Source organism: Chiloscyllium plagiosum, unplaced genomic scaffold (genome assembly GCF_037043375.1).
Source record: "Chiloscyllium plagiosum isolate Xiang-an unplaced genomic scaffold, Cpla_swu_hap1 HiC_scaffold_21, whole genome shotgun sequence".
Lineage (NCBI taxonomy): Eukaryota > Metazoa > Chordata > Chondrichthyes > Orectolobiformes > Hemiscylliidae > Chiloscyllium > Chiloscyllium plagiosum.
This window is the reverse complement of record NW_028270159.1, coordinates 3,974,150-3,988,681: the sequence shown is the minus strand read 5'-3', so window position 1 is coordinate 3,988,681 and position 14,532 is coordinate 3,974,150. Positions and strand designations below refer to the sequence as shown.

Sequence of the window (14,532 nt, the reverse complement as noted above, 5' to 3'; positions counted from 1 at the left end):
CATCCACCTGGACACCCCGCGCTGGCCTATTACCCGCCCTCGACCTCTTCATTTCCAACTGCCGCCGGGACATTAACCGCCTCAACCTGTCGACCCCCCTCCCCCACTCCAACCTCTCACCCTCACAACGCGCAGCCCTCCAATCCCTCTGCTCCAATCCTGACCTCACCATCAAGCCAGCGGACAAAGGGGGCGCAGTGGTAGTCTGGCACACTGACCTCTACATCGCTGAAGCCAAACGCCAACTCGAGGACACCTCTTCCTACCGCCCCCTTGACCATGACCCCACCCCCCATCACCAAACCATCATCTCCCAGACCATACAGAACCTCATCACCTCAGGAGATCTCCCACCCACAGCTTCCAACCTCATAGTCCGGGAACCCCGCACTGCCCGGTTCTACCTCCTTCCCAAGATCCACAAGCCTGACCACCCTGGCCGACCCATTGTCTCAGCATGCTCCTGCCCCACTGAACTCATCTCTACCTACCTCGACACTGTCCTATCCCCCCTAGTCCAGGAACTCCCCACATACGTTCGAGACACCACCCACGCCCTCCACCTCCTCCAAGACTTCCGTTTCCCCGGCCCCCAACACCTCATCTTCACCATGGATATCCAATCCCTCTACACCTCCATCCGCCATGACCAGGGCCTCCAAGCCCTCCGTTTTTTCCTCTCCAGACGTTCCCAACAGTACCCCTCCACCGACACTCTCATTCGTTTGGCCGAACTGGTCCTCACCCTTAACAATTTCTCCTTTGAATCCTCCCACTTCCTCCAGACCAAAGGGGTAGCCATGGGCACACGTATGGGCCCCAGCTATGCCTGTCTCTTTGTTGGCTACGTAGAGCAGTTGATCTTCCGTAATTACACCGGCACCACTCCCCACCTCTTCCTCCGCTACATTGATGACTGCATTGGCGCCACCTCGTGCTCCCGCGAGGAGGTTGAGCAATTCATCAACTTCACCAACACATTCCACCCTGACCTTAAATTTACCTGGACCATCTCTGACACCTCCCTCCCCTTCCTGGACCTCTCCATCTCCATCAGTGACGACCGACTTGACACTGACATCTTCTACAAACCCACCGACTCCCACAGCTACCTGGATTACACCTCTTCCCACCCTACCTCTTGCAAAAATGCCATCCCGTATTCCCAATTCCTCCGCCTCCGCCGTATCTGCTCCCAGGAGGAGCGGTTCCACCATAGAACACACCAGATGGCCTCCTTCTTTAGAGACCGCAATTTCCCTTCCCACGTGGTTAAAGATGCCCTCCAACGCATCTCATCCACATCCCGCACCTCCGCCCTCAGACCCAACCCCTCCAACCGCAACAAGGACAGAACGCCCCTGGTGCTCACCTTCCACCCTACCAACCTTCGCATAAACCAAATCATCCGCCGACATTTCCGCCACCTCCAAACAGACCCCACCACCAGGGATATATTTCCCTCCCCACCCCTCTCCGCCTTCCGCAAAGACCGTTCCCTCCGTGACTACCTGGTCAGGTCCACGCCCCCCTACGACCCACCCTCCCATCCTGGCACTTTCCCCTGCCACCGCAGGAACTGTAAAACCTGCGCCCACACCTCCTCCCTCACCTCCATCCAAGGCCCCAAAGGAGCTTTCCACATCCATCAAAGTTTTACCTGCACATCCACTAATATCATCTATTGTATCCGTTGCTCCCGATGCGGTCTCCTCTACATTGGGGAGACTGGACGCCTCCTAGCAGAGCGCTTTAGGGAACATCTCCGAGACACCCGCACCAATCAACCACATCGCCCAGTGGCTCAACATTTCAACTCCCCCTCCCACTCTGCCGAGGATATGGAGGTGCTGGGCCTCCTCCACCGCCGCTCCCTCACCACCAGACGCCTGGAGGAAGAACGCCTCATCTTCCGCCTCGGAACACTTCAACCCCAGGGCATCGATGTGGATTTTAACAGTTTCCTCATTTCCCCTTCCCCCACCTCATCCTAGCTTCTAACCTCCAGAAACTCGATCCCCTGACCTGTCCGGACTTGTCCGACCTGCCCAGCTCCTTTTCCACCTATCCACTCCACCCTCTCCTCCCTGACCTATCACCTTCATCTCCTTCCCCACTGACCTATTGTACTCTATGCCACTCTCTCCCACCCCCACCCTCCTCTAGCTTATCTCTCCACGCTTCAGGCTCTCTGACTTTATTCCTGATGAAGGGCTTTTGCCCGAAACGTCGATTTTGCCTGTCCTCGGATGCTGCCTGAATTGCTGTGCTCTTCCAGCACCACTGATCCAGAATCTGATTTCCAGCATCTGCAGTCATTGTTTTTACCTCTGTGAGGGAGCTGTACCCCAGTGAGAGTCAGTGTGTGTGGGACTGCACCCCAGTGAGAGTCAGTGTGTGTGGGACTGCACCCCAGTGAGAGTCAGTGTGTGTGGAGACTATACCCCAGTGAGAGTCAGTGTGTGTGGGAGCTGTACCCCAGTGAGAGTCAGTGTGTGTGGGACTGTACCCCAGTGAGAGTCAGTGTGTGTGGGGCCTATACCCCAGTGAGAGTCAGTGCATGTGGGACTGTACCCCAGTGAGAGTCAGTGTGTGTGGGAGCCGTACTCTGTGAGAGTCAGTGTGCGTGGGAGCTGTACCCCAGTGAGAGTCAGTGTGTGTGGGAGCTGTACCCCAGTAGTCAGTGTGTGTGGGAGTGTGCCCCAGTGAGGGTCAGTGCGTGTGTGAGCTGTACCCCAGTGAGAGTCAGTGTGTTTTGGAGTGTACCCCAATGAGAGTCAGTGTGTGTGGGAGCTGTACCCCAGTGAAAGTCAGTGCATGTGGGAGCTGTACTAAGTGAGAGTCAGTGTGTGTGGGAGCTGTACCCCAGTGAGAGTCAGTGTGTGTGGGAGCCGTACCCCAGTGAAAGTCAGTGCATGTGGGAGCTGTACTAAGTGAGAGTCAGTGTGCGTGGGAGCTGTACCCCAGTGAGAGTCAGTGTCTGTGGGAGCTGTACCCCAGTGAGAGTCAGTGTGTTTGGAAGTGTACCCCAGTGAGAGTCAGTGTGTGTGGGAGCTGTACCCCAGTGAGAGTCAGTGTGTGGGAGCTGTACCCCAGTGAGAGTCAGTGTGTGTGGGAGCCGTACCCCAGTGAAAGTCAGTGCATGTGGGAGCTGTACTAAGTGAGAGTCAGTGTGTGTGGGAGCTGTACCCCAGTGAGAGTCAGTGTGTGTGGGAGCCGTACCCCAGTGAAAGTCAGTGCATGTGGGAGCTGTACTAAGTGAGAGTCAGTGTGCGTGGGAGCTGTACCCCAGTGAGAGTCAGTGTCTGTGGGAGCTGTACCCCAGTGAGAGTCAGTGTGTTTGGAAGTGTACCCCAGTGAGAGTCAGTGTGTGTGGGAGCTGTACCCCAGTGAGAGTCAGTGTGTGGGAGCTGTACCCCAGTGAGAGTAAGTGTGTGTGGGACTGTACCCCAGTGAGAGTCAGTGTGTGGGAGCTGTACCCCAGTGAGAGTCAGTGTGTTTGGGAGTGTACCCCAGTGAGAGTCAGTGTGTGTGGGAGCTATACCCCACTGAGAGTCAGTGCGTGTGGGAGCTGTACTCAGTGAGAGTCAATGTGCGTGGGAGCTGTACCCCAGTGAGAGTCAGTGTGTGTGGGAGCTGTACCCAGTGAGAGTCAGTGCGTGTGGGAGCTGTACTCAGTGAGAGTCAATGTCTTTGGGAGTGTACCCCAATGAGAGTCAGTGTGTGTGGGAGCTGTACCCCAGTGAGAGTCAGTGTGTGTGGGACTGTACCCCAGTGAGAGTCAGTGTGTTAGGGAGTGTACCCCAATGAGAGTCAGTGTGTGTGGGAGCTGTACCCCAGTGAGAGTCAGTTTGTGTGGGAGCTGTACCCCAGTGAGAGTCAGTGTGTGTGGGAGCTGTACCCCAGTGAGAGTCAGTGTGTGTGGGAGCTGTACCCCAGTGAGAGTCAGTGTGTGTGGGAGCTGTACCCCAGTGAGAGTCAGTGTGTGTGGGAGCTATACCCCAGTGAGTGTCAGTACGTGTGGGAGCTGTACCCCAGTGAGAGTCAGTGTGTGTGGGAGCTGTACCCCAGTGAGAGTCAGTGTGTGTGGGAGCTGTACCCCAGTGAGAGTCAGTGTGTTTGGGAGTGTACCCCAGTGAGAGTCAGTGTGCGTGGCAGCTGTACCCCAGTGAGAGTCAGTGTGTGTGGGACTGTAGCCCAGTGAGAGTCAGTGTGTTTGGGAGTGTACCCCAGTGAGAGTCAGTGTGCGTGGCAGCTGTACCCCAGTGAGAGTCAGTGTGTGTGGGACTGTAGCCCAGTGAGAGTCAGTGTGTTTGGGAGTGTACCTCAGTGAGAGTCTGTGTGTGTGGGAGACTGTACCCCAGTGAGAGACAGTGTGTGTGGGAGCTGTACCCCAGTGAGAGTCAGTGTGTGTGGGACTGTACCCCAGTGAGAGTCAGTTTGTGTGGGAGCTGTACCCCAGTGAGAGTCAGTGTGTGTGGGACTGTACCTCAGTGAGAGTCAGTGTGTGTGGGAGCCGTACCCCAGTGAGAGTCAGTGTGTGTGGGACTGTACCCCAGTGAGAGTCAGTGTGTGTGGGAGCCGTACTCAGTGAGAGTCAGTGTGCGTGGGAGCTGTACCCCAGTGAGAGTCAGTGTGTGTGGGACTGTACCCCAGTGAGAGTCAGTGTGTGTGGGGACTATACCCCAGTGAGAGTCAGTGCAAGTGGGACTGTACCCCAGTGAGAGTCAGTGTGTGTGGGAGCCGTACTCAGTGAGAGTCAGTGTGCGTGGGAGCTGTACCCCAGTGAGAGTCAGTGTGTGTGGGACTGCACCCAGTGAGAGTCAGTGTGTGTGGGACTTTACCCCAGTGAGAGTCAGTGTGTGTGGGAGCTGTACCCCAGTAGAGTCAGTGTGTGAGGGACTGTGCCCCAGTGAGGGTCAGTGTGTGTGGGAGCAGTACCCCAGTGAGAGTCAGTGTGTGTGTGAGCTGTACCCCAGTAGAGTCAGTGCATGTGGTACTGTACCCCAGTGAGAGTCAGTGTGTGTGGGAGCTGTACCCCAATGAGAGTCAGTGTGTGTGGGAGCTGTACCCCAGTGAGAGTCAGTGTGTGTGGGACTGTACCCCAGTGAGAGTCAGTGTGTTTGGGAGTGTACCCCAGTGAGAGTCAGTGTGTGTGGGAGCTGTACCCCAGTGAGAGTCAGTGTGTGTGGGAGCTGTACCCAGTGAGAGTCAGAGCGTGTGGGAGCTGTACTCAGTGAGAGTCAATGTCTTTGGGAGTGTACCCCAATGAGAGTCAGTGTGTGTGGGAGCTGTACCCCAGTGAGAGTCAGTGTGTGTGGGACTGTACCCCAGTGAGAGTCAGTGTGTTTGGGAGTGTACCCCAATGAGAGTCAGTGTGTGTGGGAGCTGTACCCCAGTGAGTGTCAGTGTGTGTGGGAGCTGTACTCAGTGAGAGTCAGTGTGTGTGGGAGCTGTACTCCAGTGAGAGTCAGTCTGTGTGGGAGCTGTACCCCAGTGAGAGTCAGTGTGTGTGGGAGCTGTACCCCAATGAGAGTCAGTGTGTGTGGGAGCTGTACCCCAGTGAGAGTCAGTGTGTGTGGGACTGTACCCCAGTGAGAGTCAGTGTGTTTGGGAGTGTACCCCAGTGAGAGTCAGTGTGTGTGGGAGCTGTACCCCAGTGAGTGTCAGTGTGTGTGGGAGCTGTACTCAGTGAGAGTCAGTGTGTGTGGGAGCTGTACCCCAGTGAGAGTCAGTGTGTGTGGGAGCTGTAGCCCAGTGAGAGTCAGTGTGTGTGGGACTGTACCCCAGTGAGAGTCAGTGTGTGTGGGACTGTACCCCAGTAAGAGTCAGTGTGTGGGAGCTGTACCCCAGTGAGAGTCAGTGTGTTTGGGAGTGTACCCCAATGAGAGTCAGTGTGTGTGGGAGCTGTACCCCAGTGAGAGTCAGTGTGTGTGGGAGCTGTACTCAGTGATAGTCAGTGTGCGTGGGAGCTGTACCCCAGTGAGAGTCAGTGTGTGTGGGAGCTGTACCCCAGTGAGAGTCAGTGTGTGGGAGCTGTACCCCAGTGAGAGTCAGTGTGTTTGGGAGTGTACCCCAGTGAGAGTCAGTGTGCGTGGCAGCTGTACTCCAGTGAGAGTCAGTGTGTGTGGGACTGTACCCCAGTGAGAGTCAGTGTGTGTGGGAGACTGTACCCCAGTGAGAGACAGTGTGTGAGGGAGCTGTACCCCAGTGAGAGTCAGTGTGTGTGGGACTGTACCCCAGTGAGAGTCAGTGTGTGTGGGACTGCACCCCAGTGAGAGTCAGTGTGTGTGGAGACTATACCCCAGTGAGAGTCAGTGTGTGTGGGAGCTGTACCCCAGTGAGAGTCAGTGTGTGTGGGACTGTACCCCAGTGAGAGTCAGTGTGTGTGGGGCCTATACCCCAGTGAGAGTCAGTGCATGTGGGACTGTACCCCAGTGAGAGTCAGTGTGTGTGGGAGCCGTACTCTGTGAGAGTCAGTGTGCGTGGGAGCTGTACCCCAGTGAGAGTCAGTGTGTGTGGGATTGTACCCAGTGAGAGTCAGTGTGCGTGGGAGCTGTACCCCAGTGAGAGTCAGTGTGTGTGGGAGCTGTACCCCAGTAGAGTCAGTGTGTGAGGGACTGTGCCCCAGTGAGGGTCAGTGCGTGTGTGAGCTGTACCCCAGTGAGAGTCAGTGTGTTTTGGAGTGTACCCCAATGAGAGTCAGTGTGTGTGGGAGCTGTACCCCAGTGAGAGTCAGTGTGTGTGGGAGCCGTACCCCAGTGAAAGTCAGTGCATGTGGGAGCTGTACCCCAGTGAGAGTCAGTGTGCGTGGGAGCTGTACCCCAGTGAGAGTCAGTGTCTGTGGGAGCTGCACCCCAGTGAGAGTCAGTGTGTGTGGGATTGTACCCCATTGAGAGTCAGTGTGTTTGGGACTGTACCCCAGTGAGAGTCAGTGTGTGTGGGAGCTGTACCCCAGTGAGAGTCAGTGTGTGTGGGACTGTACCCCAGTGAGAGTCAGTGTGTGTGGGAGCTGTACCCCAGTGAGAGTCAGTGTGTGGGAGCTGTACCCCAGTGAGAGTAAGTGTGTGTGGGACTGTACCCCAGTGAGAGTCAGTGTGTGGGAGCTGTACCCCAGTGAGAGTCAGTGTGTTTGGGAGTGTACCCCAGTGAGAGTCAGTGTGTGTGGGAGCTATACCCCACTGAGAGTCAGTGCGTGTGGGAGCTGTACTCAGTGAGATTCAATGTGCGTGGGAGCTGTACCCCAGTGAGAGTCAGTGTGTGTGGGAGCTGTACCCAGTGAGAGTCAGTGCGTGTGGGAGCTGTACTCAGTGAGAGTCAATGTCTTTGGGAGTGTACCCCAATGAGAGTCAGTGTGTGTGGGAGCTGTACCCCAGTGAGAGTCAGTGTGTGTGGGACAGTACCCCAGTGAGAGTCAGTGTGTGTGGGACTGTACCCCAGTGAGAGTCAGTGTGTTAGGGAGTGTACCCCAATGAGAGTCAGTGTGTGTGGGAGCTGTACCCCAGTGAGAGTCAGTGTGTGTGGGACTGTACCCCAGTGAGAGTCAGTGTGTTTGGGAGTGTACCCCAGTGAGAGTCAGTGTGTGTTGGAGCTGTACCCCAGTGAGAGTCAGTGTGTGTGGGACTGTACCCCAGTGAGAGTCAGTGTGTGTTGGAGCTGTACCCCAGTGAGAGTCAGTGTGTGTTGGAGCTGTACCCCAGTGAGAGTCAGTGTGTGTGGGAGCTGTACCCCAGTGAGAGTCAGTGTGTGTGGGAGCTGTACCCCAGTGAGAGTCAGTGTGTGTGGGACTGTACCCCAGTGAGAGTCAGTGTGTGTGGGAGCTGTACCCCAGTGAGAGTCAGTGTGTGTGGGACTGTACCCCAGTGAGAGTCAGTGTGTGTGGGACTGTACCCCAGTAAGAGTCAGTGTGTGGGAGCTGTACCCCAGTGAGAGTCAGTGTGTGTGGGAGCTGTACCCCAGTGAGAGTCAGTGTGTGGGAGCTGTACCCCAATCAGAGTCAGTGTGTGTGGGAGCTGTACCCCAGTGAGAGTCAGTGTGTGTGGGAGCTGTACCCCAGTGAGAGTCAGTGTGTGTGGGAGCTGTACCCCAGTGAGAGTCAGTGTGTGGGAGCTGTACCCCAGTGAGAGTCAGTGTGTTTGGGAGTGTACCCCAGTGAGAGTCAGTGTGCGTGGCAGCTGTACCCCAGTGAGAGTCAGTGTGTTTGGGAGTGTACCCCAGTGAGAGTCAGTGTGTGTGGGAGTTATACCCCAGTGAGAGTCAGTGTGTGTAGGAGCTGTACTCAGTGAGAGTCAGTGTGCGTGGGAGCTGTACCCCAGTGAGAGTCAGTGTGTGTGGGACTGCACCCCAGTGAGAGTCAGTGTGTGTGGGACTGTAGCCCAGTGAGAGTCAGTGTGTGTGGGAGTGTACCCCAGTGAGAGTCTGTGTGTGTGGGAGACTGTACCCCAGTGAGAGACAGTGTGTGTGGGAGCTGTACCCCAGTGAGAGTCAGTGTGTGTGGGACTGTACCCCAGTGAGAGTCAGTGTGTGTGGGACTGTACCCCAGTGAGAGTCAGTGTGTGTGGGGACTATATCCCAGTGAGAGTCAGTGTGTGTGGGGACTATATCCCAGTGAGAGTCAGTGTGTGTGGGAGGCGTACCCCAGTGAGAGTCAGTGTGTGTGGGAGCCGTACTCAGTGAGAGTCAGTGTGCGTGGGAGCTGTACCCCAGTGAGAGTCAGTGTGTGTGGGAGGCGTACCCCAGTGAGAGTCAGTGTGTGTGGGACTGTACCCCAGTGAGAGTCAGTGTGTGTGGGAGCTGTACCCCAGTGAGAGTCGTACCCCAGTGAGAGTCAGTGTGTTTTGGAGTGTACCCCAATGAGAGTCAGTGTGTGTGGGAGACTGTACCCCAATGAGAGTCAGTGTGTGTGGGACTGTACCCCAGTGAGAGTCAGTGTGTGGTGGGAGCTGTACCCCAGTGAGAGTCAGTGTGTGTGGGAGCTGTACTCAATTAGAGTCAGTGTGTGTGGGACTGTACCCCAGTGAGAGTCAGTGTGTGTGGGAGCTGTACCCCAGTGAGAGTCAGTGTGTGTGGGAGCTGTATCCCAGTGAGAGTCAGTGTGTGTGGGAGCTGTACTCAGTGAGAGTCAGTGTGTGTGGGACTGTACCTCAGTGAGAGTCAGTGTGTGTGGGAGCCGTACCCCAGTGAGAGTCAGTGTGGGTGGGAGCTGTACCCCAGTGAGAGTCAGTGAGTGTTGGAGCTGTACCCCAGTGAGAGTCAGTGTGTGTGAGCTGTACCCCAGTGAGAGTCAGTGTGTGTGGGAGCCGTACCCCAGTGAGAGTCAGTGTGTGTGGGAGCCATACCCCAGTGAGGGTCAGTGTCTGTGGGACTGTACCCCAGTGAGAGTCAGTGTGTGTGGCAGCTGTACCCCAGTGAGAGTCAGTGTGTGTGGGAGCTGTACCCCAATATGAGTCAGTGTGTGTGAGACTGTACCCCAGTGAGAGTCAGTGTGTGTGGGACTGTACTCCAGTGAGAGTCAGTGTGCATGGGACTGTACCCCACTGAGAGTCAGTGTGTGTGGGACTGTACTCCAGTGAGAGTCAGTGTGTGTGGGAGCTGTACCCCAGTGAGAGTCAGTGTGTGTGGGAGCTGTACCCCAGTGAGAGTCAGTGCGTGTGGGACTGTACTCCAGTGAGAGTCAGTGTGTGTGGGACTGTACCCCAGTGAGGGTCAGTGTGTGTGGGACTGTACCCCAGTGAGGGTCAGTGTGTGGGAGCTGTACCATGGTGAATGGGTTGTATCTTATATGTTTTCCGCTGTGAGTGTGAAATCAATTGATCTTACCTTGACACCACGTGGTCCTGGATAGCCAATAGGACCCTGTGGCCCTGGTGGACCCTGAAGAGACAAAATACAGAAATGAGTTGGTGTCATTTCGGTCATTCCCCCGAGATGGGGAATATTTTGCGCGGTGCTTCACAGCTCTGCTATTGTCGACTGAACTTTATAATTATCGTCCTGCTGCTTGACCCTTGGGAACCAGTGACCCTCTCTCCAGGAGCTCAGACATTCCGCCCTGTCACAGCTGCACCTTGCGCTGCACTCGCCCACGTTGCAGCTTGACTTTGCTCGAATCTCAGGTGGGTGGTTTGGAGGTGGGCCTCTGAGCCTGGCATTGGCCCAAGAGAACATGATGAAGAACTCCCTGTGAGGCGATTGTGAGAGCAAAACTGGAGCTAAATGCTAGCAGGAGGTGCTAGAGTCCAACCAAGACCCACTGTACACAGCTCAGGCTGGTGTACACGGGTGAATCAATACCAATGGGTCAGGGTACATGGGATCACCCACTGTACACAGCTCAGGCTGGTGTACACGGGTGAATCAATACCAATGGGTCAGGGTACATGGGATCACCCACTGTACACAGCTCAGGCTGGTGTACACGGGGTGGATCAATACCAATGGGTCAGGGTACATGGGATCACCCACTGTACACAGGACAGGCTGGTGTACACGGGGTGGATCAATACCAATGGGTCAGGGTACATGGGATCACCCACTGTACACAGCTCAGGCTGGTGTACACAGGGTGGATCAATACCAATGGGTCAGGGTACATGGGATCACCCACTGTACACAGGACAGGTTGGTGTATACGGGGTGGATCAATACCAATGGGTCAAGGTACATGGGATCACCCACTGTACACAGGACAGGCTGGTGTACACGGGGTGGATCAATACCAATGGGTCAGGGTACATGGGATCACCCACTGTACACAGGACAGGCTGGTGTACACGGGGTGGATGAGGGTATGTGGGATGGGTGAAATGAGATGCATTGCTGTGCGGTGTAGAGAATAAAAACAGCTTAAAGAGAGAGAAAGTGGAACATACTGGGCTGCCCTTCTCTCCAGTTGGACCCTCCTTGCCAGGGTGACCCTGTACAGAAACAAAATGACAACATCAAACATCAGCATTACAGCAGAGTGCCACCTTCCCCGACTGCTTCACTGGGACATCCCCATTGGAAGTGCTCAGATTCCCTGGGCTTTGGGCATTGGGGAGAGGTCATCAGTCCCATGAACCTAACCTTCCATTTAATTGAATCCCGGCTAATAACGCCCCAAAACATTCCATTCACTTCAGTTTCAAAAAGATGACTGGGGAGACAAGGAGAATTATTGGGAATACACATTTATATTTGAGAAACCATGTGGAAAAACTGGAAGGTATGGAACTATGTGGATATTTTCTGGATTGAAATGAGTTTAGCAGGTGATTGAATTAAGGAATGAAGTCAGCAGCTTAAGATGGGCTCTAAGACATGTTCTGGTTACCGAAGAATCATGTGACATTTGCTAAAGAAAGCCAAGCTTTCAAAGAGATAAGAAATGGGATTTATGGGCCTTCTCTCAGCCGAGTATAAATATCTCCCTATTTCTCCCTTTTTTTAGCTTTGACAAAGGGTCAGTTAGACGCGAAACGTCAGCTCTTTTCTCTCCTTCCAGATGCTGCCAGACCTGCTGAAATTTTCCAGCGTTTTCTCTTTTGGTTTCTGTTGTCTTTTTATGTTGAGTGAGTGCATCTGTGTTTGGGATTACAAGATCTAGCTTTATTTCTGAATGATAGTTCAGGTATTTACTGGTGTTTTCAACTTGATTTAAAAACGCGTTTTGTTCATAATGAATGGATTATTTTGGGTTCTTTGCAGATGTCTGAGGAATGTTTTGTTTGAACTGGTTAGTGGGAGCAAAGTAATTGGCCATTCTGCTGATTGAACCAACACATTGTACCTGATGGAGTGACTGGGGGAGTGGGGGAGGCTGAATTACCATCACAATCCCCCTGTCGCAGTCAGAACACCAGGGTGATGTTGAAATTTGGAACACATTGCCTGAAAGGGTGGGGAATGGGGAAATATTAGAGTAGATTAGATTACTTACTGCGTGGAAACAGGCCTTTCGGCCCAACAAGTCCACACCGACCCGCCGAAGCGCAACCCACCCAGAGCCATTCCCCTACATTTACCCCTTCACCTGACACTACCGGCAATTTAACATCGACAATCCACCCTAACCTGCACATCTTTGGACTGTGGGAGGAAACCGGAGCACCCGGAGGAAACCGACGCAGACACGGGGAGAATGTGCAAACTCCACACAGTCACCCGAGGCTGGAATTGAATCCGGGTCTATGGCGCTGTGAAGCAGCAGTGCTAACCACTGAGCCACCGTGCTGCCCATAACTTTCAAAACTGAATGAGATTAAAACTCAGGAAGGACAGCAGAGAGTGGAATGAATGGGATAGCTCTTTCAGCGAGGCTAGAACATACACAATGGGCCAAATGGTCTTGTCAGTGCTTGCATCAACCCAGGATTCTGTGAAATTTCTTTTGGGCAGTTAAAGAATTTGAATTCAGTTTTTTAAAAACCTGAAGATAAAAATTCTGGGATCCGCAAAGGTTGTGATGTAGCTGTTGATTGTCAGTAAAATCCATCTGGTTCAGTCATGCCCTTGAGGGAGGGAGTCTGCCATTCTTACCTGGTCTGGTCTAATGTAACTCCAGACCCTCAGGAATGGGGATGATTTTTATCTGCCCTTTGAGGGTACTCAGCTGGATTAAATCAAAGGACAAGAAATGAGGGTGAATAACTTTGCCTCCCCTCCAATTGGTGTAACTCACCCCTCTCCACCTAGCACCTACCAGCTGAGGGGTATAACTCACCGGTGGTCCATCTGCTCCTGGTAATCCTGGGAGACCTGGTTTGCCAGTGGGTCCCTGTGGAATGAAAGACAGAGAATCTGGGAGTGAGTGCAAAGTGCTGTGATCACTGAGAGCACAGGAAGGCCTCCTGTGCCTAAGGGTTTGAATTCTCCTGGAAGAGAAACTTACTTTAGCTCCTGGAGGTCCAATTGGTCCCTGAGGCCCGGGGAGACCCTGGGAAAGAAAACACAACAGATTAGGCATAACTAAACAGAGACAAACATTACTGCAGACAGTCGAGCAGTGGTAAGGACGGTTGGACATGTCTTATAATGTTAATTAGCCAGTTACACAGAATATAACATGCCAATGAGCCCCTCTGCTCTGTAATGGTGTTTCTGCCCCAAACCAGTTTCCTCCCACTCCCTCTTCATCATTACTGATCCCGCCATCACCCTGCCATTCCATTACTCTCTCCCTCCTTCCTTTATCCAGCTGTCAATGCATCAATATGATTCCTTTTCAATTTCCTACTATCGTCTGTAGGAGTGGGCCACACATTTCCCCCACTCCTATGTGTGAGTCCCATAGTTCCACCACTTCCTGAGGGATCCGGTCACCCATTATTCCCAGTCCCTTTGGGAGCAAGGCCCACATTCGCTCCACTCCTTGTGGGAATGAGTCTCACATACTTGCCACTTCCTTTGGGACTGATGCCCCCATTATCCCCACTCTCTGTGAGAGTGAGTCCCCCATTATCCCCACTCTCTGTGAGAGTGAGTCCCCCATTATCCCCACTCTCTGTGAGAGTGAGTCCCCCATTATCCCCACTCTCTGTGAGAGTGAGTCCCCCATTATCCCCACTCTCTGTGAGAGTGAGATTCCCATTATCCCCACTCTCTGTGAGTGAGTCCCTCATTATCCCCACTCTCTGTGAGAGTGAGATTCCCATTATCCTCACTCTCTGTGAGAGTGAATCCCCCATTATCCCCACTCTCTGTGAGAGTGAGTCCCACATTATCCCCACTCTCTGTGACAGTGAGTCCTCCATTATCCCCACTCTCTGTGAGTGAGTCCCTCATTATCCCCACTCTCTGTGAGAGTGAGTCCCACATTATTACCATTCTCTGTGAGAGTGAGTCCCCCATTAGCTCCACTCTCTGTGAGAGTGAGTCCCCCATTATCTCCACTCTCTGTGAGAGTGAGTCCCACATTATCCCCACTCTCTGTGAGAGTGAGTCCCCCATTATCTCCACTCTCTGTGAAAGTGAGTCTCACATTATCCCCACTCTCTGTTACAGTGAGTCCCACATTATCCCCACTCTCAGTGAGAGTGAGTCCCACATTATCCCCACTCTCAGTGAGAGTGAGTCCCCCATTATCCCCACTCTCTGTGAGAGTGAGTCCCCCATTATCCTCACTCTCAGTGAGAGTGAGTCCCCCATTATCCCCACTCTCTGTGAGAGTGAATCCCACATTATCCCCACTCTCTGTGAGAGTAAGGCCCCCATTATCCCCACTCTCAGTGAGAGTGAGTCCCATATTATCCCCACTCTCTGTGAGAGTGAGTCCCACATTATCCCCACTCTCTGTGAGAGAGTCCCCCATTATCCCCACTCTCTGTGACAGTGAGTCCCACATTATCCCCACTCTGTGTCAGAGTGAAACCCCCATTATCCTCACCCTCTGTGAGAGTGAGATTCCCATTATCCTCACTCTCTGTGAGAGTGAATCCCCCATTATCCCCACTGTCTGTCAGAGTGAGGCCCCCATTATCCCCACTCTCTGTGTCAGTGAGTCCCACATTATCCTCACTCTCTGTGAGAGCGAGTCCCACATTATCCCCACTC

The 14,532-nt window shown here is 53.7% G+C and overlaps 1 protein-coding gene across 2 annotated transcripts in view; it reads right to left on the bottom strand.

Moving 5' to 3' along the window:
• The window catches only part of col5a1 (procollagen, type V, alpha 1), a 653,133-nt gene that overhangs the window by 214,935 nt on the left and 423,666 nt on the right, over nt 1–14,532 (bottom strand). For both annotated transcript variants that reach the window (XM_087998144.1, XM_087998143.1), the window contains exons 24-27: nt 12,872–12,916; nt 12,704–12,757; nt 10,872–10,916; nt 9,820–9,873 (exon numbers count right to left, since the gene is read on the bottom strand). In XM_087998144.1, the coding sequence (XP_087854270.1) occupies nt 9,820–9,873; nt 10,872–10,916; nt 12,704–12,757; nt 12,872–12,916 (198 nt within the window). The remainder of the gene's footprint in view (nt 1–9,819; nt 9,874–10,871; nt 10,917–12,703; nt 12,758–12,871; nt 12,917–14,532) is intronic.